This window comes from Pleurodeles waltl, chromosome 2_2 (assembly GCF_031143425.1).
Source record: "Pleurodeles waltl isolate 20211129_DDA chromosome 2_2, aPleWal1.hap1.20221129, whole genome shotgun sequence".
NCBI classification, from domain to species: domain Eukaryota; kingdom Metazoa; phylum Chordata; class Amphibia; order Caudata; family Salamandridae; genus Pleurodeles; species Pleurodeles waltl.
In genome coordinates, this window is record NC_090439.1 from 472,515,263 (window position 1) to 472,536,742 (window position 21,480).

General features: G+C 46.4%; 1 protein-coding gene across 1 annotated transcript in view; it reads right to left on the bottom strand.

Moving 5' to 3' along the window:
- The window catches only part of EMILIN2 (elastin microfibril interfacer 2), a 229,160-nt gene that overhangs the window by 117,746 nt on the left and 89,934 nt on the right, over nt 1-21,480 (bottom strand). Inside the window, exon 3 of the mRNA XM_069219966.1 lies at nt 5,132-5,304. Coding sequence (XP_069076067.1) covers nt 5,132-5,304 — 173 coding nt within the window. The remainder of the gene's footprint in view (nt 1-5,131; nt 5,305-21,480) is intronic.

Sequence of the window (21,480 nt, forward strand, 5' to 3'; positions counted from 1 at the left end):
GACTGGAGTGGGGTGGGTGGATGGACTGGTTTGAAGTGGGATAGACTGAACTGGGAGGGGGTGAGTTGAATTGGGGTGCGGAGGATTGGAGTCAAATGGACTGGAGTGGAGTTGATTGCATTGAGGGTGGGTGGATTCGATTTGCTTGGGTGGATTGGAGTGGGGTAGGCAGAATGGATTGGACTGGGGTGTGTTGGGCTGAACTGGGATGGGAGTGTGGTGGATTGGATTTGGGAACAGTGGAGTAGATTGGAGTTGAGTGGGATGGATTGAAATTGGGTGGATTGGGGTGGGTGGACTTGAGGGGGTGGATTGTATTGCATTGAGTTGGGTGCAGTGGGGGATAGATTAGAGTGGGGTGGATTGGAATGGGGTGGATTGTATTGAAGTGGGGTGGATTAGATTGGTGTGTGATGAATTGGATTGAGTGGGGTAGACTGGATTGGGGTGAGGTGGATTGGAGTTGGGTGGATGGGATTAAGGTGGATCAGTCTTGGACTGGGTAGACTAGAGTGGAGTCGATTGGGAGGGAGGGAGGTGGATTTGATTGAGTGGGGTGGGTTGGATGGAGGATGGTGGATTTGGGTTAGGTGAGTGGATTGGATTGAGTTGGGTGGATTGGATTGAGGTGGGCTAGATAGGGGTGGATTGGTGTGGGGTGGATTGTGGTATGTTGGACTGGAGTGGCATGGATTGGACTGGAGTGGATTGGGTTGGGTTGGATTTGAGTGGGGTGGATTGGATTGTGTGGGGTGGATTGATTGGAGTGGGGTAGATTGATTGGAGTAGGGTAGATTGGACTGGAGTGGGGTGGGTGGATTACAGTGTTTTTGTGTGGGGGATTGGACTGGGGTAGGGGGGATTGATGTGGACTGGATTGACTGGAGTGGGCTGGATTTAGGTGGATTGTAATAAAGTGGGATGGATTGGTGGGGTGGATTAGAATGAGGTAGACTGGGTTACAGTGGACTTGGTTGGAGTGAAGTTGGCTGGATTGGATTGGATTGGAGTGGGTGGATTTGATTTGAGTTGGTGGATTAGGTTGGATTGGATTGGAATGGGGTGGTTTGGGTTGGGTTGGGTTGGACTGGATTGGAGTGGTGTGGATTGGGTTTGATTAGAGTGGGTTAGAATGGAATGAGGTGGATTGGGCTGGGATGGATTGGACCGGAGTGGGGTGGACTGGAGTGGGGTGGATGTGAGTAGAGGGGGGTGGACTTCAGTGAGGTGTTTTGGAGTGGGGTGTATTGGGGTGGGGTGATTTGGATTGGAACTGGTGGATTTTGGTGGATTGGAGTGGGGTGAATTGGGAAGGAGTGGGGTACATTGGATTGTTTTTGACTGAAGTCGGCTGTTTGGGATTGGAGTGGGGCACACTGGTGTGGGACGGACTGGATTGGGGCATGTTGGAGTGGGACAGATTGGAGTGGGGCATTTTGTTTTGAATTGAAGTGGGCAGATTAAAATGGATCGGAGTAGGGCAGATTATTTTGGATTGAAGTGGGGTAGATTGAGTGGGGCAGATTGTTTTGGATTGGAGCAGATCATATTGAAGTTGGGCTGAGAGCTCTGCATTGGAATGGGGTAGATTGGAGCTAGGCAGATTGTTTTGGATTGGAGTGGGCAGATTTGAGTGGGGCACATTGTTTTGAAGTGAGGCAAATTGTTTGGAGTGGGTTGGGTAGACTGGATTGGAGTGGGGTAGATTGGATTAGAGTGGGGTGGATTGGGATGGATTGGAGTGGAGTGGATCGGAATGGGGTGGACTGAAGTGGGATGAATTGGGGTGGGGAGCTGTGCAGTGGATTAGGGTGAGGAGGATTGGAGTGGGGCTTTTTAGAGAAGGGCGGATTTTTTGGGTCTGAGTGGGGCAGATTGGAGTGGTACATATTGTTTTAGATTGGAGTGGTGCAGGTTGTTTTGGATTGGACTGGGAGAGATTGTTTTGGATTGAAGTTGAGCACACTGGAGTGAGCCGGATTGGAGCGGGGTAGATTGTTTTGGGTGGGAATGGGGCAGATTGTTTTGGACTGGAGTGGGGCAGATTGTTTTTGATTGGAGTGGAGCAGATTGCAGTGGGGCAGATTGTTTTGGATTGGAGTGGGGCAGATTGTAGTGGGGTAGATTGTTTTGGATTGGAGTGGGGCAGATTGGTGTGGGGTAGACTGGAATGTGGCAAATCGTTTTGGATTGGAATGGGGAGACTGGATTGAGGCAGATTCAAATTGGGCAGATTGTTTTGGATTGGAGTGGGGCAGATTATTTTGGATTGGAGTGGGGCAGACTGGAGTGTGGCAGATTAGTTTGTGGTGGGTTGGGAGGTTTGGAGTGGGGTGGGGTGGGGTGGGGTGGGTAGGAGTGGATTGGATTGAGGTGAGTGGTTTGGACTGGTGTGGCGTGGATTGGATTGAGTGGGGTGGATTGGTATGGATTGAAGTAGGGTGGATTGGGGTGCACTGCACGATTTGCGTTAAGGCATCATTTCAGAAATTACACATAAGAAAGAAACAATGTTACATTGTAATATTTCGAACAAGACAATTGTCATCTTTTGAGAACAACACCCATGAGCAAAAACAAAACAAAACACAAGTGCAAAAACAAAGGAACATTGTGCAGTAAGAAAAGATGACTTGGCGAAATATACATGAAAGTTAGCTAGAGAAAATAAAACTTTGCAATTCTGTTTGTCCTGCTGGGCATGTTTTTGCTAGTCACACGCCTTCTGTTTGCAAGGCATTCGATATTAAAAAGAACATAACAGTACGTCAATCACGTCTGGAGCAGCGGATGGGCACTGATTACATTGAATCAATCAATGCTTGGCCCCTGCTCTACAGAGAGGAAAGGAAATGATGCCAGACCTGCAGTGACAAATTACGAGGCTGTAAATGAAAGTGACATGCAAGCCAACAAATGGTAAGAACCAAGCGGGCTCCGAGCCCTTTACTGTAAACAACAGTCCGGCAAGCGAGACACATGCACAAGTGCATGCAATGGAAGGCTCGACCTTTAAAAGGAAGATGCTCACAGTTTGCTTAGTCCCATTCAACAATACACCGTCCGCGTCTAGTTCGATCTATTGAAAGGCAGATAAACAGCAATTGCTACAGTTTATTGATGTTATTTTCCAGCAACTGGCAGCTTCTCTCCTTGCGTTCGCTGGTCCGAGCTGCGCCTTCATATGTACTTGTAAATATGATTGACAGGTCAGCCCTTCCCTATAAATTAGGGCGAGGTGAACTGTTACCACAGCTGCCCATGATTAAATCAGGGAGTTGGGTTTAGGAAATAAAGCACAAGCTGAATAAATTTTGAAGAAACTAAATGCAGTGCAACTGAACAAACACTAAATTGCCTGTACCTCGAGTTCTCTCCATTAGTAATTCCCTCTAGAGAAATTACGACCACCACTCCCTAGGTTTTATACTTGTAGGACCCTAGAAAGCTTCGAAAAACATTAGTGGTTGGGCATAAAAACAGCAAGCACTTGCACAAAGCTGGGGCCGCACAATGTTGATGACTCCTACGGGCCTTTACATCAATCGCATGTCTCAGAATCCCACAAATATTCTCCACGACTTAGTTGTGATTGTCGGTGTGTGACCCCATAGGATGGTTGGCTACTGCTATTAGAATTCTTACTCAGGTTACATCTGCTTTTGCTTCCTTTGTTAATGGACACTGTGAGGAAGAGATTCATGTTAATAAAAAAAAGCATGTAGGCCCAGCTTCAGTACGAATTAGTGCTTCCATTCGCGCGACGCTAAGCGGTGCATCACAATGCAAAGTGGCACAACCGGCAACGTCATCAACTTGTGTGTGCAAAGGGAACTTACGCACTGAAAACTGACACGAGTTCCATGCCAAATGCCTCTGAGTCACATAATGCCAAAAGGGAGCACAACAATGCTGAATGGGCAGGTGGAATATCGTGTGTTATTTGCATGTGCAACAGAGCGGTTGTCTGCAAGTAGAAATGTGTACTGGAAGGTATTCCCAGAGTTTATATTTAGTGCAAAACACTGCACACTGGCATTTGTGCTGTGGAATAATGCTGAACATCTCGGGGAGAGCAGTCGATTATATTAATGGCGCACAACTCTTAGTAAATATGTTGCTGCACAATTATTTCATTCTGTGCGATGCAGTGCTGTAGGATTTCATATAACCTGCCCAATGTTTATTTCCTTTCTCCCTCCCGGGCAGCTTTGTGTAAGCCTCTTAAAGTTACACTGGGCTTAAAGCTTGCCCACTGCTTATCATTGGTTGGCTTTATTGTCACTCTCATCTGCTTGCTTCATTTTCAATGGCTTGCCTTACTCTTCTTATGTTTGTTCCTCCCTTGGAGCACAGGTTCTTAACCATCCTTTTCAATGGCTGGCAGATCAGGCCGCCCTGGCTTTCAGGAGATAGTTTCTATGAATAAGAAGCTGCGTCTTCAAAATACGTAGATTCTAGATATTTTTGCGTGCACAGCTATTGATGGTTGATGTGTATCTGAAGAATCCGTCAGAAACCTGCCCCAAAAGTGACTGGTGATAGGTAGACAGGTGCTGCCTGTTGAAAATATTCCGTCCTCTTAACCGAGAATACGTGAAGGAGCAGTAATTGCTGATCCATTACACTGAATTTGTGACACGAATATTGCTGAGAAGTCTAATAACACCAGACCAACAACACTGTCAACATCCATGGTTCTCCAATAACCGCAGTGTAAATGCTTCACTCCGGTTCTTCCAAGATTACCATTCAAGAAGCCTCTGTCACAGACTGGATGGGCCCAGCAACTTTCAAGGATGACAAAGAATATTGCACAGGAAGTAGTTATGTGGCGCTTTGGTGTCATAGAGGGTTATGTTAGAATTTAAACATAGCCAAGACATTTTGTTGCAACAGTCTGTGAAAAACTGTTACAAAGGTGACCTTTTTGTACTTTTAGAAGCCAACTCACACACAAAATGGCCGCTGTCACACAGTTTAACCAGTGCAGCACCAAAGTAATGGCCTTGCCTATTCAACATATCTATCACTGCGCACACAAAGTGCATATTCAGCAATGTTTAGCACATTAAAAAGCCATATACAGAAAAAGAGATGGACATGTCACAGAACCTGTAGGTTGCGTTACCTGGGACATCTTTAGCCCTGCTGGGGGCCGGCGTTGGTAAGAGGACAGTCCTCTTCTCTTCCGTTGGGCCTAGTCGGCAGTCGACACCACTGTAACCAGGACAGCACTTCCACTCCAGTTCGGTGACGGTCTTAAATCCAATGCTGTACCTGGGTCTGAAACTGACTCTGTACCTGCAAAGAAAAAAACAAAAATTAATTTAAGTTTGCGACTTGTGATGAAATCCGCTGAATTTAGCAACACCACGTGGGTGGCGTGGCACTGACACAGCACAAATTCTTTGACATTTTATTGCATGGAGACAAAACAGGGATTTTATCTTGGAGGACATGGCTGGTATCTGCTTAGAGGTCCTTTAAGGATGTGGGGGCAGCAGCGCTGTCAAAACTGGAAAGGAAACTGTCCAAATGAGATAGGGAATTGTGAGGTGGATAAGGGGTGAGGCTGAGGCATGACCTGGTGATGACATGTGAGCCTAACCCACTGACGCTGTGTTTGTGTCTAACACTGATAGCTGCACATACAATACCTCTACTGTCTGCACAAGGGGCCAGTGGCAGCCCAGGTTGCTGAAATCTGCAGCATGGATAAAACAATACTTGCCAATATACCCAATTCAGGCGGGAGACTCCTGATTTTTTAAAACACAAAATGGATTTATTTGAGTTGTTTACGGCCTAAAATGTCCTCCACTTCCTCTTTCGAGGTTCAAAATGTTGGCATGCTTGTAACACAACTGCTCGTAAAATAATAATAATAATAATGATGATGATGATCTCTGTCAACAACCTTCACTCAACCAGTGTTTGCCAGAGTAGCAATGTCATTGGATTTTCTGTGGTGATAACATGTAGAGAAGTGCAAAATATGGAATTATTTCAGGCCTATTTTGGTAAGCAGTTCTGAATTTGCGCAAAATAAGAGATGGGCCTACAATAATTCTAAGGAACCTGTTTGGGTGCAACTGCATTCTCTGATTGCCCAATAACAATGCTGCCTAATCTTTCCACCCCCACTCAAGCTACCTGTCTCGCTGCTTCTCTCTTGTTTGCTAATTTCATCTCTGCTTTTTCCCTTTGACACGGGTTCGTATGTTTCTTCTCCTCCTCCCTACTTTTCTACATTTCTCATTTGCTTTCCGTAAAAGTCTCATAATGATAAATAAGTCTTGTCCCCCATAATCACTGCTGGTGCCTACCACAGCACAAACTAAGTACTGCTGCCATCGATGCCGAACTGCAGGACTCGGTGATAGCTCCTTTCACTTACTACTCAGTGCCTAGAATATGTACATCAGCTGCAACTTGGAGAATAACCTTATGTATCATGAAACTGCCACATTCTGCACTGTATGTGGTTTGCTGGACAGGAATTTTCAAGAAAACTGACCCGATTCCCAAAGAGGTATTTGCATAGTAATTAACTTACTCCCAAAAAAAGAGTATTTTGCCTTTGCTTATTATACTTACCGCAAAAGTGAAAATGTGCATTGAGCTCATGAGCATCTTACGTGAAACATGCGCATTTCGCACACCTATTGGTCAAACGTAGTGCGCAGTCTGGGCATGACATTTTTGGGAGCCTCCAATAATGCCAAAGTCTCGCACTGACAGAGGTGCAATTATGAAAAGATGCTGAACTTGTACGCTGATATTAGTGCACACTTGCCGCTGGGGCGTTTGCTCTTCTTCAATTGTTTTTGACAATAAGGCCAACGAAAGTACAGATATTTACATCATCTAACAGCACTAGCATTTCCGAGGAGAGAAAAACTAGCTCTTCTCTCTGTTGGGAGCCTTCAAGGAAGACACTGTAGCCAAAATGTTCCCATGATAACTGTTAACATGGGGCACTGAAAAATGCTTTACACAATGCTCAACCCACAAACAGGTCTTTGAAACCCACAATGTGACCTTTAGTGAACTGAAAGCAGCAGACAGCCTCTTCTCTTGTCTGTCCGACCAACATTTAAGTGTAAGCTCGAGAGCTTTTTAATCCGTACAGCTATTTAGGTACTACTGCAGACTTTCAGCCCAAAGTTTCCCTAACCTGGTTCGAGTCCCGACGTCGGCTCAACATCCTGTGGTTTCGGGCACAATACTTAGGGGCATATTTATACTCTGTTTGCGCCGGATTTGCGTCGTTTTTTTTTACGCAAATCCGACGCAAAACTAACTCCATATTTATACTTTGGCGTTAGACCCGTCTAGCGCCAAAGATCTTGGAGTTTGCATCATTTTTTAGCATGGACACCTTCCTTGCGTTAATGATATGCAAGGAAGGCGTTCCCATCTAAAAAATGACTCCGAGGCATGTGCACCGTATTTACACTCCCGGGCAAAAATGACGCCCGGGAGTGGGCGGTCAAAAAAAATGACATCCAGCCGATTTAGCGTAATTTTTTAACGCCTGGTCAGGGCAGGCGTTAAGGGACCTGTGGGCTCGGAAGGAGCCCAGAGGTGCCCTCCCATGCCCCCAGGGACACCCCCTGCCACCCTTGCCCACCCCAGGAGGACGCCCAAGGATGGAGGGACCCATCCCAGGGAACTTAAGGTAAATTCAGGTAAGTATTTTTTTTAAAAAAAAATTGTGGCATAGGGGGGCCTGATTTGTGCCCCCCTACATGCCACTATGCCCAATGACCATGCCCAGGGGACATAAGTCCCTTGGGCATGGCCATTGGGCAAGGGGGCATGACTCCTGTCTTTGCTAAGTCAGGAGTCATTTAAATGGGGGTTGGGAGTAAAAAAAAATGGCGCAAATCGGGTTGAGGCGAAAATTTTGCCTCAGCCTGACTTGCCCCATTTTTTGACGCCCAAACTCCATTTTCCCCTACGCCGGTGCTGCCTGGTGTAAGTCATTTTTTTTTACGCACACCAGGCAGCTCCGCTGGCTAACGTCATTCCATAAATAAGGCGCCCGCATGGCGCTTTGGAATGGCGTTAGCCGGCGTTAAATTTTTTGACGCACAACTGCGTTGGCGCAGTTGTGCGTCAAAAAGTATAAATATGGCCCTTAATATCCTCCTGCCCTAAAAAAACTGACAGTGATCTGGTGCGCATGTAACGCACGCTAATGCCCTTGAGCCAAGTTCACATTATATAAAACTTTAAAAAAAATAAGGTTTGTGTGTTTGTGGTGCATCCAGGATAACTCAGCTCTATAATTAGGGTGAACCAGGCTTGAGAGCTGCATACATGTAATCAGGAGGGTATTTTAGTAAAAAGAGATACTCAGAAAACTCAGGTAGAAATTCTTAGTATTGATGCAATGATATGCTATGCTCATGAAGTTGCATCCTATATGGAATCCTCAAGCTATCCATGAAAGACAACTTTCAGGGCACAAGGGATAGTTGCTGGCAGAGAACAGTATACCACCACTTCATCACATGCTATATATATATCACATGGCAAAAACTTGCTCCAGTTCATCAACCTAATTGTTACATCACGTTGTAGGGCTAGGTAAGTAGAAAAGATGTCAGGAAGGGGAATTGAAACACTGGAATGTGGAGAACTTAATTGAAGGCAATGGAGTATATCTGGGCTTATAATGGCTGATATAAGCCTGTTGCTCAAACATTCCAAGCTTTGTCTTTGTGTTCCTCCCTTTTTAATTTAGAACAGTCTACCCTCAGTGAGTGGAATGTTTTGTGTGGGCTATCCACATTGTTAAAGGCCCTCAGACTAGTTATAGGGCCTCCTGGGCCTATAACTTGAGTTCAGGGCCTTTAACAACCAGTATAGCCCTAGGAAGTAGACTATAAGGCTATATTATTTAGTTACCTTGACGATCTAGTGGATGCACAATTTGTTTAGGCTGATATTATCAAAATTAATATATTGAAATACAACCGAGTGAGAGAGCAAACAAAATGTGATAAGGGAAATGCTTACAATATGTCTAACCACTGGCAATTGCCCTGGGTAGCATTCAAAACCATTGTTCATGCACAACCTCAGTTTGAACCCCGCCATATGAAAATCAGTCTTCACCCTGCTCCGATATGAACAGTCCAGCACGAACTGCTAGTCCAGTCCTCTCTGAACTGGAACACAAACACCCCAAGACCGGTTTCACCCTGATTAGGGCTCATCAGTCAGGTGTAGCTTGGCTCTAATCGCATACCCCTGCCACTTAGGGTGGCACATAAAACACACAAAAGGTGATGGCAGAAATTTTTGTCAATGTGTCTAACCACTGGTAATTGCCTGGTAGCATTCATATTCCTGTTCCAATTACAGCAGCGTCAAACCTGATTTGCATATGGTTCCATCGGTCTGTCAAAGGTCAGAACCTGAAAAAACATGGGTGCAAAACTGCATCAACGCAGTTTTGCACCAAAAAGTTTAGCACTGGCTTGCACCATTTCTGTGCACCAGCGGGGCACCATATTTATGGAATGGTGTAAGCATGAGCAAAGGGTAGGCTAGTGTTAAAAAAAATGATGTTAGTCGGGTGGGGCTAGCGGTATGGAAGAAAGGGGTTTTGCACCAAAACATTACGTTAGGCAGGTTAGAATAAAAATAAATGACTCTAATCTGCCTAGAGTCATTTTCAGATGCAAAACCATCCATACTACATGACTACTGTCTTAGAAAAGACAGGAGTCATGTCCACCACCCTGATGGCCAGCACAGGGGACCAGGGTCCCCTGGGCATGGCCATTGCACCCTTTTCCATGTATGGAGGCCCATTACAGGGCCCCCATGGCACTTTAAAAAATGAAATAAAATACTTACCTGGGATGGGGTCTCCAATCCTCCACTGTCCTCTAACACCTACTCTGACCCAAGCTTTAAAAACTGGGGCAAAGCAAGCTTTGCATAATTTTTTGACCCCTCGTCCCTACTGTGCACCATTTTTGCACTGGAGTATAAATATGGCGTTAAGGCCATAGAGTCATTTTTTGCACAGAAACGCCTACCTTGCTTCTCATTAAGGCAAGGTAGGTTTCCACATCTAAAAAATGACTTTAACTCCATAAATTTGGCGCTAGACGGTTCTAGTGCCACAGTATTAATATGGAGTCAGTTTTGCACAGAATTAGAGTAAAAAAACATGACGCTGATTCGGTGCAAACAGAGTATAAATATGCCCCATAGTCTCTGATCTGTACACTGCCATATCAATGTTGGACACCATTTTATCTAAAACAAAAAAATAGGAAGGAGGGATCTAATTATGCATCAACACATTATGAGATTTTCTAGGCCCAAGTCTGATTTATGCCTGGAAAACGCTTTGTCAAATGGTCTCGTTTACATCCTTCATAATGATGTGCCTCAGTAGAAGCAGCCTCTGTCCAGACGTGAAGGAAAGAGATGAGGGAGGAGTGTTACTGCACAGCCACACGTGAATAAATGAACACATTAATGAATGTTTAGATAATTATTCTGTCAGTCACTGAGACTGGCTGGAAGAGTCAAGGGCCTGACGTCTAGGAAAAGACAACTAGATATGTGAGACAACTACTGCCATCCGTTCAATGAAATCAAAAGCCAGTCATGTTAAAGAAATTGAGCTTAAAGCCCACTCTCCCAGGGAATCCCTCAGCCATTAGTCATAAGCCACAGTGAAGGTCAGGATCTCATTTCCTTTCGTAATAAAAGTAAACCAATGATGTAGTGCTGCCTTTGGTGTGGGAATCCAAGAGTTTGGAGCTAGGACTGCCCCCCTGCACCGCTAAGTCGGCCTGCTTCTTCCGGAGCTGCCAGAAGAACACAGTTTGATGATCTCAGTTGTTTGTTTGGATATTCGGTTTTGGGGTCTGTCAGCCAAGCACGGAGGGCGTTTGCCAAGCTCTGACTTGTGCACTCTGTAGAGTTTGGAAGAGAGAGCCGTACATGGTGCTCAGAGACAGTCTGGCTACAAGGAACAGCCACGAAGCCATTCCGAATTGTTTGGCGCGTGTGCCAGGCCGTAGCTTTTTGGAAACCGTTTAGCTGAGTAAAACATGCATTAAGAACATTGCTAAACGTCGGACAGAAATGTCAGAATCCAATGTGCAAAATCCGTTTCCCAACCACCCCTCTCATTAAATGAGGGACAAAACTCTCGATATCCTCATACGTTCATGAAGCTGTTTATGTATATTCAAATGGTGACTATTTCACTAGTGTGTAGCTGGAACATAAGGTAAGAAAACACCTGAATAGGGCCCGAGGTCTCTTCCTTCTAAGCTGATATCATGGGAAGTAAATTAGATGATTAGATGACATGTCCTCACACGTTCACCGGAATGATGTCTTGATCATGCAGATTTGCACGTGGTCAGGAATCACCACAGAATTTAGAGATGACGCAGATCACTGGCTGGACGTGATGACGTCACTGTGCATCTCTTAGCGATATACAGGAGCACGCTGACTTGTGATGACGAGTCCGCAGGCGCAAATGTTTCACTTTTACACTTTCGCCCCCTTCCATCTCGGAATGTGGACAGTAAAGCTCTCTCCTGGTAAAGAAAATATATATTCATTTTCCATATTTCAGACGTGTGCAACTGCTCATTTAGACAGTACTCCTGCACGCCATTGGATGCACCTGGGAAGCACACTGCGCCTTTAAGGTCTTCCAGCAACTTTGCTGTTTGGATTGTCTCAAAAGAGTCCAATCATTCATCTAGTATTTTCACATACTGTACACACATCGCAGCTTTTGCCAGTTCCATGGCCTTTTGGCGCCTTTGGAGTTTGTCTGGTGGTTGTTACTTATTGGCATGTAAGTGCTCCACAGGGGGGTTGCCTCGTCATATTTTAGATCAGGTCCCTGTGAGGGCGATAGGTCTGTGCACCAGCGTGTGACCCAAGTGTATTCTGTGTCTTTGTGTCACGGTGTTCCCGATTTCAGAGTCAATAAGGTCCCTTAATCAGGGCCATACCATTACTAAACTTTGCCTCATCCATTCGCTAATGCGCATTGTGGCTATAGCAGAAACACTCAAAGAGGCATCTATATGAACACATTGGTATTAGGGCTAATTGTGAGGCTACTAATATCTGTTCTGAAAGCGACTTCTGCTACAGAGGGTAAGTCATCAACGCTTAGCTATGGGACAGAGGGGCATATTTACACTCCGTTTGCGCCGAATTTGCGTCGTTTTTTTCGACGCAAATTCGACGCAAAACTAACTCCATATTTATACTTTGGCGTTAGACGCGTCTAGCGCCAAAGTTCATGGAGTTAGCGTCATTTTTTTGCGTGAACACCTTCCTTGCATTAATGATATGCAAGGTAGGCGTTCCCGTCTTAAAAAATGACTCCGACGCATATACGTCGTATTTATACTCCCGGGCAAAAATGACGGCCGGGAGTGGGCGGATCTAAAAAACCCGCATTAGCGCCGGATTTTAACCCCTGGGTCAGGGCAGGCGTTAAGGGACCTGTGGGCTCTGAAGGAGCCCAGAGGTGCCCTCCCATGCCCCCAGGGACCCCCCCCTGTCACCCTTGCCCACCCCAGGAGGACACCCAAGGCTGGAGGGACCCATCCCAGGGACATTAAGGTAAGTTCAGGTAAGTATTTTTTTTTTTTTGTGGCATAGGGGGGCCTGATTTGTGCCCCCCTACATGCCACTATGCCCAATGACCATGCCCAGGGGACAGAAGTCCCCTGGGCATGGCCATTGGGCAAGGGGGCATGACTCCTGTCTTTGCTAAGACAGGAGTAATTTCAATGGGGGTTGGGCGTCGTAAAAAAATGGCGCAAATCGGGTTGAGGCGCAAAAATTGCCTCAGCCTGACTTGCACCATTTGTGTTTCCCTTCCAGTGGAAATCTAGAAGTACAGATACTCACTATCCTAGAGTACCTGTTCACGCCTGGAATGAGCTAGTACTTTCCCATGAAAAGTACTGCAGCAGTGCTAAGAAGGGCAGGTTTTCTCTCTTTCAAATTAGAGAAATGCAGGTACCCAGTTGCTGACAGTAGCAGCACATTTAAAACACAGACACCGCGAGCACTGTGTGTATAGGCCACATTTCCGAAGATGCTTTAGCTAAATCAGTGCTCCAATGCCCTTGCGCATTTATTGCAATGGGTACAACGTTTTTTTAAAGTATGTACACGTTAGTGTGTCTTTATCTTCCACTATTCTCACCATTACCTTTTTCTTGATAGACCTGATAGCCTGACAAAGGGAATAGGCTCCGATTGGGTTATTGCTTCTCTCTCATAAACACATGGACAAAGGCTCCTCAGCCGCAGGGAGACTGCTTTCTCTCACCCTCCGCCCTTGGGATGTGTGGGGGGGTGTATGATATGTACCTGGCCTCCCACCTACTCCCTGGGAGCTCTGCAATGTTGTGGGGATGTGCACCAATAGCTTAGCTAACTCTTAGCCATGGAACAGGATAGTCTTCACACACAGGCAGCCAGTAGTGACGAGATGGGGCTGGCAGTTGTGGTGATCTTACCTTTGAACAGAGTGGCTGGGATGAAGGACAGCTTAAGACTTCAGAGCGCTTTCGTGCACTAAATTCTGTGTACGGGCCTGATAGGTGGGCAGACCCTTTAGGCCCGCTGGTCCTGCTCAGGGCAAAGAGGGCAGAACGTTAACATTATCTCTGGAGCAGACTTTCTGGTAACAGAGACATTGTTGAGAAGACTTTAGTTGGGAGGGATCAGTTTAAGCGGCAGTGGGGGAGGCTGTGGCCTAACACCCCTTGGGTGGGTATGGGATTTCTGGCTGAATAGGGCAAGACCATGAGCTCAACAAATGGAGGGTAGCGGTGACACCCTGGGGGAGTGGGAGATCCACATCTTTTTGAATGAGTGCTTTGAGGTCAGAGGTTTTAAAGCATGAGCTATGTAAACAGGAGGTGCCTGTGAGGCCAATAGGGATGAGCAGACCTGGGGAAGTATATGAGGTGGTATAGTAATACTTATTAATTTAGTTTGTATGGTGGTGAGACTGTGGGTATTTGTAAGTCCGATGAATTCCTCTGATAGATGACTTCTTTTGCACACCCCAACCCCCAATGTGGTTATCTTTCGAAACCCTTGATCATGGATTAGTGGAACTCCGCTTAACAGTTTGCCGTGTTTCCTACCAGATCAGGTAGAGTAGAATCCAGGCAAGTAATGCTCTCATATTAGATCCCTACAGAACATACATGAGCTGGACTTCAGGAGTTGACTTAAGCTGTCCGTGCACAAACTTGCACCAAGAGAAGTGTTTCAGAGTGGGCTTTGTGTTCACCATGACAGTCCGAGAGAGGGAGGTAGTGTGGCTCCTAATGACAATTGAGACTGGGGAGCAATATCACACATAAGTAAAGCAACAGGCAGCCAAAATGTATGTTTCGGAAATTAGTCACATGGCACAAAGTTTTGTTACTGCTAGTTGTGTGCATTCAGCTCTCAGCACAGAAGAACACTAATCATGAAATCAGTCAGCACTTGGTCCATACTCCAGGGAAGAAAAAACACACACAAAAGCGAAGTGAAGTGGACAGGCACTAAAAAGCTCTCCACTGAAAAGGAAAAAATAAGATTGACAATAAAGCCAACCAATGGCAAGTAATGGGTAGGTTAAAAGCCCCTTTTTAGAGATTTGTTTTAGTAAAAATAGATTGTCGCAAGTGACAGCACATGTGCTTAGTCCCAGGCACAACCTAAAAACTCTCAAAGTTGATTTCAATCTTCACAAGTTCTAAAAATGTACCAGACAGCCACATAGATTGACTACCTCTCTCTGTGTCTTTAACCTCTTAAGTGCGGGCGTCGGCCACTGGCCGACGCCCACACACCCTCCCTGGTGCGGGTCACGACCAGTGGCCGACACCAGGAAGGGCATTAATAAATCCTCGGGTGCGTCGCACCCGAGGATTTTTTTTTAATTTTTTTACTCCCCCCGGGAGACACGGAAGCTACCGTGTCTCCCCCCGCCCCCCACCCCTTTGTGACGTCGCTGACGTTGCAAAGGTGTTTTCCCCATGAAAGCAGGAAGCAGCCTTGCGGCCGCTTCCTGCTTTCATGGGGAAAACGGCCTTTTACACGTTCGGGAAGGCCTCGTAAGAAAGGGGAGAGTCTCCCCTTTCTTACGAGGCCTTCCTGAAAGTGTTTCCTGGCCCCCGGTCGCAGCTGTGCTGCGATCGGGGGCCAGGAAACACTTTCAGGTTTCCTGGCTCCCCCGATCGCAGCACAGGCCTCTGAAACGGTTTCCTGGCCCCCGATCGCAGCACAGCTGCGATCGGGGGCCAGGAAACCCCACTAGACACCAGGGATTTAACTTTTGGGGGGCGCCCCCCCCCCCCGGAAAACGGGCCGCCCCCCCCGGCATAATTTTCTTAAAAAAGGTAGGTGCCCCCTGGGTGGGGGGAGGGGCGCGATTGCGCCCCCCCCCCCAGGGGATTTAAAAAAAAAAAAAAAAAACAAATAAAAAAAAAAATGAAATGACAGGGGGTCGCCCGTGGGCAGGGTGACCCCCTGTGGGGGCAATTTTTTTTTTAGATGTTGTAGGGTTTCCCTGGGGGCCATTTTGGCCCCCAAGGAAACCATACAACAACTAAAAAAAAATATATGTATAAATCTATATATATATATCTATGTAGATAGATATATCTAGGTACATGGATATATCTATAGATATATCTATGTAGATATATATATATATATATTTATATATATATATATATATATATAGGTAGATCTGTATCAAAGAGATTTATAAAGCGCGCTACTCACCTGTGAGGGTCTCAAGGCGCTGGGGGGGACGGGGGGAGGGAAAGGGGCTAGGAGGTTCACTGTTCAAAAAGCCAGGTTTTGAGGCCCTTCCTGAAAAGAAGTAGGTTTTGGGTCTTGCGAATGTGGGTTGTGAGTGCGTTCCATGTTTTGGGTGCAATGTAGGAGAAGGATCTGCCCCCGGTGGTGGTGTGTTTGATGCGGGGGACAGAGGCGAGAGAGAGGTCAGCTGAACGGACGTTTCGTGTGGGGGTGTGGAAGGTGACTCTCGTTGAGGTAGGCAGGGCCTGTGTTGTTGAGTGATTTCTGTGCGAGGATGAGGATCTTGAAGGTGATCCTTTTGTCAATGGGGAGCCAGTGGAGGGATTTGAGGTGTGGAGAGATGTGTTTGTGTCGGCGGAGGTCGAGGATGAGTCGTGCTGCTGAGTTCTGGATGCGTGTACTTTGCACTTGAGTTTTAGAGTGGTGCCGGCGTAGAGGGCGTTTCTGTAATCAAGCCTGCTGCTGATGAGTGCGTGAGTGACAGTTTTTCTGGTCTCTGTGGGGATCCATTTGAATGTTTTTCAGTATACGGAGTTTGTTGAAGCATGAGGAGGTAAGAGCGTTGATTTGTTGGGTCATAGAGAGGGAGGAGTCTAGGATGATGCTGAGGTTGCGTGCGTAGTTGGCGGGGGTGGGTGCAGGGCCTAGCGTGGTGGGCCACCATGGGGGGTCCCAGGTTTTTTTGGTGAGGGCCAAAGAGGATTATTTCGGTTTTGCTTGAGTTGAGTTTCAGGTGGTTGGCTGTCATATATACATCACTTTTGTCAATATGTGTGTGGTTTCCCTGGGGGGAAAAGGGTCCGACTTGTCTAGTGGCAGTTTTAGTGCCATAAAGAAGCGCAGAAGGTTTATATGCCTACTGCAAAGAGCACATCTGTATTTTATGTAAATAGCTGAGTACATTAGTAAAGTCTATGGAGAGATGAAGGGCACTTTTGCTGGGTGGTAATGAGGGAATCCGAGGAGGAGGGAGTGGGAGCACCAATAATGATTGTTGGACTGGGCGCAGGAGGTGCTAAAGACTGTGACGAATGGTATGTGACAAGGTGTTTTTTGAGTGTCTTGAAAGTACGTGCTGATTGAGGGAAGAAGCGCAGGTAAGGTGGCCTCTACTGTTGCACGTATCTCACACACACCATCGATTTTGTGACTGTCTACGTAGGCTAGTGTTTTAGAGCAACAGTTTAGCCAATAGCAGAGATGGCATCTTGATGGATGACTGCTGCCTGCACTCGGGTTATAGAGGACCGCTCTGACATAGGATCAGAGACAGACATCAGATACTGAGACAGCATCTGAGGGATAGGACAATGGCGCAGACTCTGGGAGTGATTTTTCAGTCAGAGGAGTCCCATTCGAAAACTCCTCTTCCAGTACATTATGAGGGAGGTGATGAGGACAGTCCTGCTGTCCCTTCGCAAGCTGTTCGTGCAACTGGGTAATAGTGGGTTAGGCCATCCCAGAGAGCAGGTGAATGCGGCGGCAAGCAGAGAGAGAGTGCTCTCTTGGGAGCTCACCAATTTAGTTCAGCCCCAAATTCCACCACCCAAATCATATTGTGGAGACATCAAAATTGTCTATGGCAAAACAAACTGGTTTTGTAAGGCAGGCACCTGTGTTTTTGGTCCTGGATTCGGCAGCCATATAGAGAAACACACTAAACCCAAACATTTCTGGAAACTAGACATTCGGGGGAGTCCACAGAGGTGTGACTTGTGTGGATTCCCCAAAGTTTTCTTACCCAGAATACCCTGCAAAGCTGAAATGTTGAAAAAAAACTCTATTTTTCTCGCATTTCTGTCACACAAACTACAGGAATATGCTGGGATCCACAACATTCCTACCACCCAGTGACTCCTCACCTGTCCTGATAAAAACACTACCCCACTTGAGTGCCTACACCTAGTGCCTGTGTCAGGAATGGATCACCCCAGGGTCAACAGCTGCCTCACGTAAGGACCAACATTGACCGTTGTGTGATCTATTCCTGTCGCAGGCACCAGGCCTAACCACACAAGTGAGGTATCATATTTATCGGGAGACTTGGGGGAACGCTGGGTGGAAGGAAATTTGTGGCTCCTCTCAGATTCCAGAACTTTCTGTCACCGAAATGTGAGGAAAACGTGGTATTTTAGCCACATTTTGAGGTTTGCAAAGGATTCTGGGTAACAGAACCTGGTCCGAGCCCCACAAGTCACCTCATCTTGGATTCCCCTGGGTTTCTAGTTTTCAAAAATGTGCTGGTTTGCTAGGTTTCCCCAGGTGCCGGCTGAGCTAGAGGCCAAAATCCACAGGTAGGCACTGTTTCCTATGAAAAAATGTGATGTGTCCACGTTCTGTTTTGGGGCATTTCCTGTCGCGGGCGCTAGGCCTACCCACACAAGTGAGGTATCATTTTTATCGGGAGACTTAGGGGAACGCCGGGTGGAAGGAAATTTGTGGCTCCTCTCAGATTCCAGAACTTTCTGTCACCGAAATGTGAGGAAAACTTGTTTTTTTAGCCACTTTTTGAGGTTTGCAAAGGATTCTGGGTAACAGAACCTGGTCCGAGCCCCGCGAGTCACCCCTCCTTGGATTCCCCTAGGTCTCTAGTTTTCAGAAAGGCACAGGTTTGGTAGGTTTCCCTATGTGCCGGCTGAGCTAGAGGCCAAAATCTACAGGTAGGCACTTCTCAAAAAACACCTCTGTTTTCTTCCAAAAATTTGGATGTGTCCACGTTGCGCTTTGGGGCGTTTCCTGTCGCGGGCGCTAGGCCTACCCACACAAGTGAGGTATCATTTTTATCGGGAGACTTGGGGGAACGCCGTGTGGAAGGAAATTTGTGGCTCCTCTCAGATTCCAGAACTTTCTGTCACCGAAATGAGGAAAACTTGTTTTTTTAGCCACTTTTTGAGGTTTGCAAAGGATTCTGGGTAACAGAACCTGGTCCGAGCCCCGCGAGTCACCCCTCCTTGGATTCCCCTAGGTCTCTAGTTTTCAGAAAGGCACAGGTTTGGTAGGTTTCCCTAGGTGCCGGCTGAGCTAGAGGCCAAAATCTACAGGTAGGCACTTCTCAAAAAACACCTCTGTTTTCTTCCAAAAATTTGGATGTGTCCACGTTGTGCTTTGGGGCGTTTCCTGTCGCGGGCGCTAGGCCTACCCACACAAGTGAGGTATCATTTTTATCGGGAGACTTGGGGGAACGCCGGGTGGAAGAAAATTTGTGGCTCCTCTCAGATTCCAGAACTTTCTGTCACCGAAATGTGAGGAAAACTTGTTTTTTTAGCCACTTTTTGAGGTTTGCAAAGGATTCTGGGTAACAGAACCTGGTCCGAGCCCCGCGAGTCACCCCTCCTTGGATTCCCCTATGTCTCTAGTTTTCAGAAATGCACAGGTTTGGTAGGTTTCCTTATGTGCCGGCTGAGCTAGAGGCCAAAATCTACAGGTAGGCACTTCTCAAAAAACACCTCTGTTTTCTTCCCAAAATTTGGATGTGTCCACGTTGCGCTTTGGGGCGTTTCCTGTCGCGGGCGCTAGGCCTACCCACACAAGTGAGGTATCATTTATATCGGGAGACTTGGGGGAACGCCGGGTGGAAGGAAATTTGTGGCTCCTCTCAGATTCCAGAACTTTCTGTCACCGAAATGTGAGGAAAACTTGTTTTTTTAGCCACTTTTTGAGGTTTGCAAAGGATTCTGGGTAACAGAACCTGGTCCGAGCCCCGCGAGTCACCCCTCCTTGGATTGCCCTAGGTCTCTAGTTTTCAGAAATGCACAGGTTTGGTAGGTTTCCCTAGGTGCCGGCTGAGCTAGAGGCCAAAATCTACAGGTAGGCACTTCTCAAAAAACACCTCTGTTTTCTTCCAAAAATTTGGATGTGTCCACGTTGCGCTTTGGGGCGTTTCCTGTCGCGGGCGCTAGGCCTACCCACACAAGTGAGGTATCATTTTTATCGGGAGACTTGGGGGAACGCCGTGTGGAAGGAAATTTGTGGCTCCTCTCAGATTCCAGAACTTTCTGTCACCGAAATGTGAGGAAAACTTGTTTTTTTAGCCAGTTTTTGAGGTTTGCAAAGGATTCTGGGTAACAGAACCTGGTTCGAGCCCAGCGAGTCACCCCTCCTTGGATTCCCCTAGGTCTCTAGTTTTCAGAAATGCACAGGTTTGGTAGGTTTCCCTAGGTGCCGGCTGAGCTAGAGGCCAAAATCTACAGGTAGGCACTTCTCAAAAAACACCTCTGTTTTCTTCCAAAAATTTGGATGTGTCCACGTTGCGCTTTGGGGCGTTTCCTGTCGCGGGCGCTAGGCCTACCCACACAAGTGAGGTATCATTTTTATCGGGAGACTTGGGGGAACGCCAGGTGGAAGGAAATTTGTGGCTCCTCTCAGATTCCAGAACTTTCTGTCACCGAAATGTGAGGAAAACTTGTTTTTTTAGCCACTTTTTGAGGTTTGCAAAGGATTCTGGGTAACAGAACCTGGTCCGAGCCCCGCAAGTCACCCCTCCTTGGATTCCCCTAGGTCTCTAGTTTTCAGAAATGCACAGGTTTGGTAGGTTTCCCTATGTGCCGGCTGAGCTAGAGGCCAAAATCTACAGGTAGGCACTTCTCAAAAAACACCTCTGTTTTCTTCCAAAAATTTGGATGTGTCCACGTTGCGCTTTGGGGCGTTTCCTGTCGCGGGCGCTAGGCCTACCCACACAAGTGAGGTATCATTTTTATCGGGAGACTTGGGGGAACACAGAATAGCAAAACAAGTGTTATTGCCCCTTATCTTTCTCTACATTTTTTCCTTCCAAATATAAGAGAGTGTGCAAAAAAGACGTCTATTTGAGAAATGCCCTGCAATTCACATGCTAGTATGGGCACCTCGGAATTCAGCGATGTGCAAATAACCACTGCTCCTCAAAACCTTATCTTGATCCCATTTTGGAAATGCAAAGGTTTTCTTGATACCTCTTTTTCACTCTTCATATTTGAGCAAATGAATTGCTGTATACCCAGTATAGAATGAAAACCAACTGCAGGGTGCAGCTCATTTATTGGCTCTGGGTACCTAGGGTTCTTGATGAACCTACAAGCCCTTTATATCCCCGCAACCAGAAGAGTCCAGCAGACAAAACGGTATATTGCTTTCAGAAATCTGACATCGCAGGAAAAAGTTACAGAGTAAAACATAAAGAAAAATGGCTGTTGGTTTCAGCTCAATTTCAATAATTTTTTTATTTCAGCTGTTATTTTCTGTAGGAAAACCTTGTAGGATCTACACAAATGACCCCTTGTTGAATTCAGAATTTTGTCTAGTTTTCAGAAATGTTTAGCATTCCGGGATCCAGCATTGGTTTCACACCCATTCCTGTCACTAACTGGAAGGAGGCTGAAAGCACCAAATATAGTAGAAATGGGGTATGTCCCAGTAAAATGCCAAATTTGTGTTGAAAAATTTGGTTTTCTGATTCAAGTCTGCCCGTTCCTGAAAGGTGGGAAGATAGTGATTTCAGCACCAGAAACCCTTTGTTGATGGCATTTTCAGGGAAAAAACCACAAGCCTTCTTCGGCAGCCCTTTTTTCCCATTTTTTTGGAAAAAACTAAATTTTCACTGTATTTTGGCTTTTTTCTTGGTCTCCTCCAGGGGAAACCACCAAC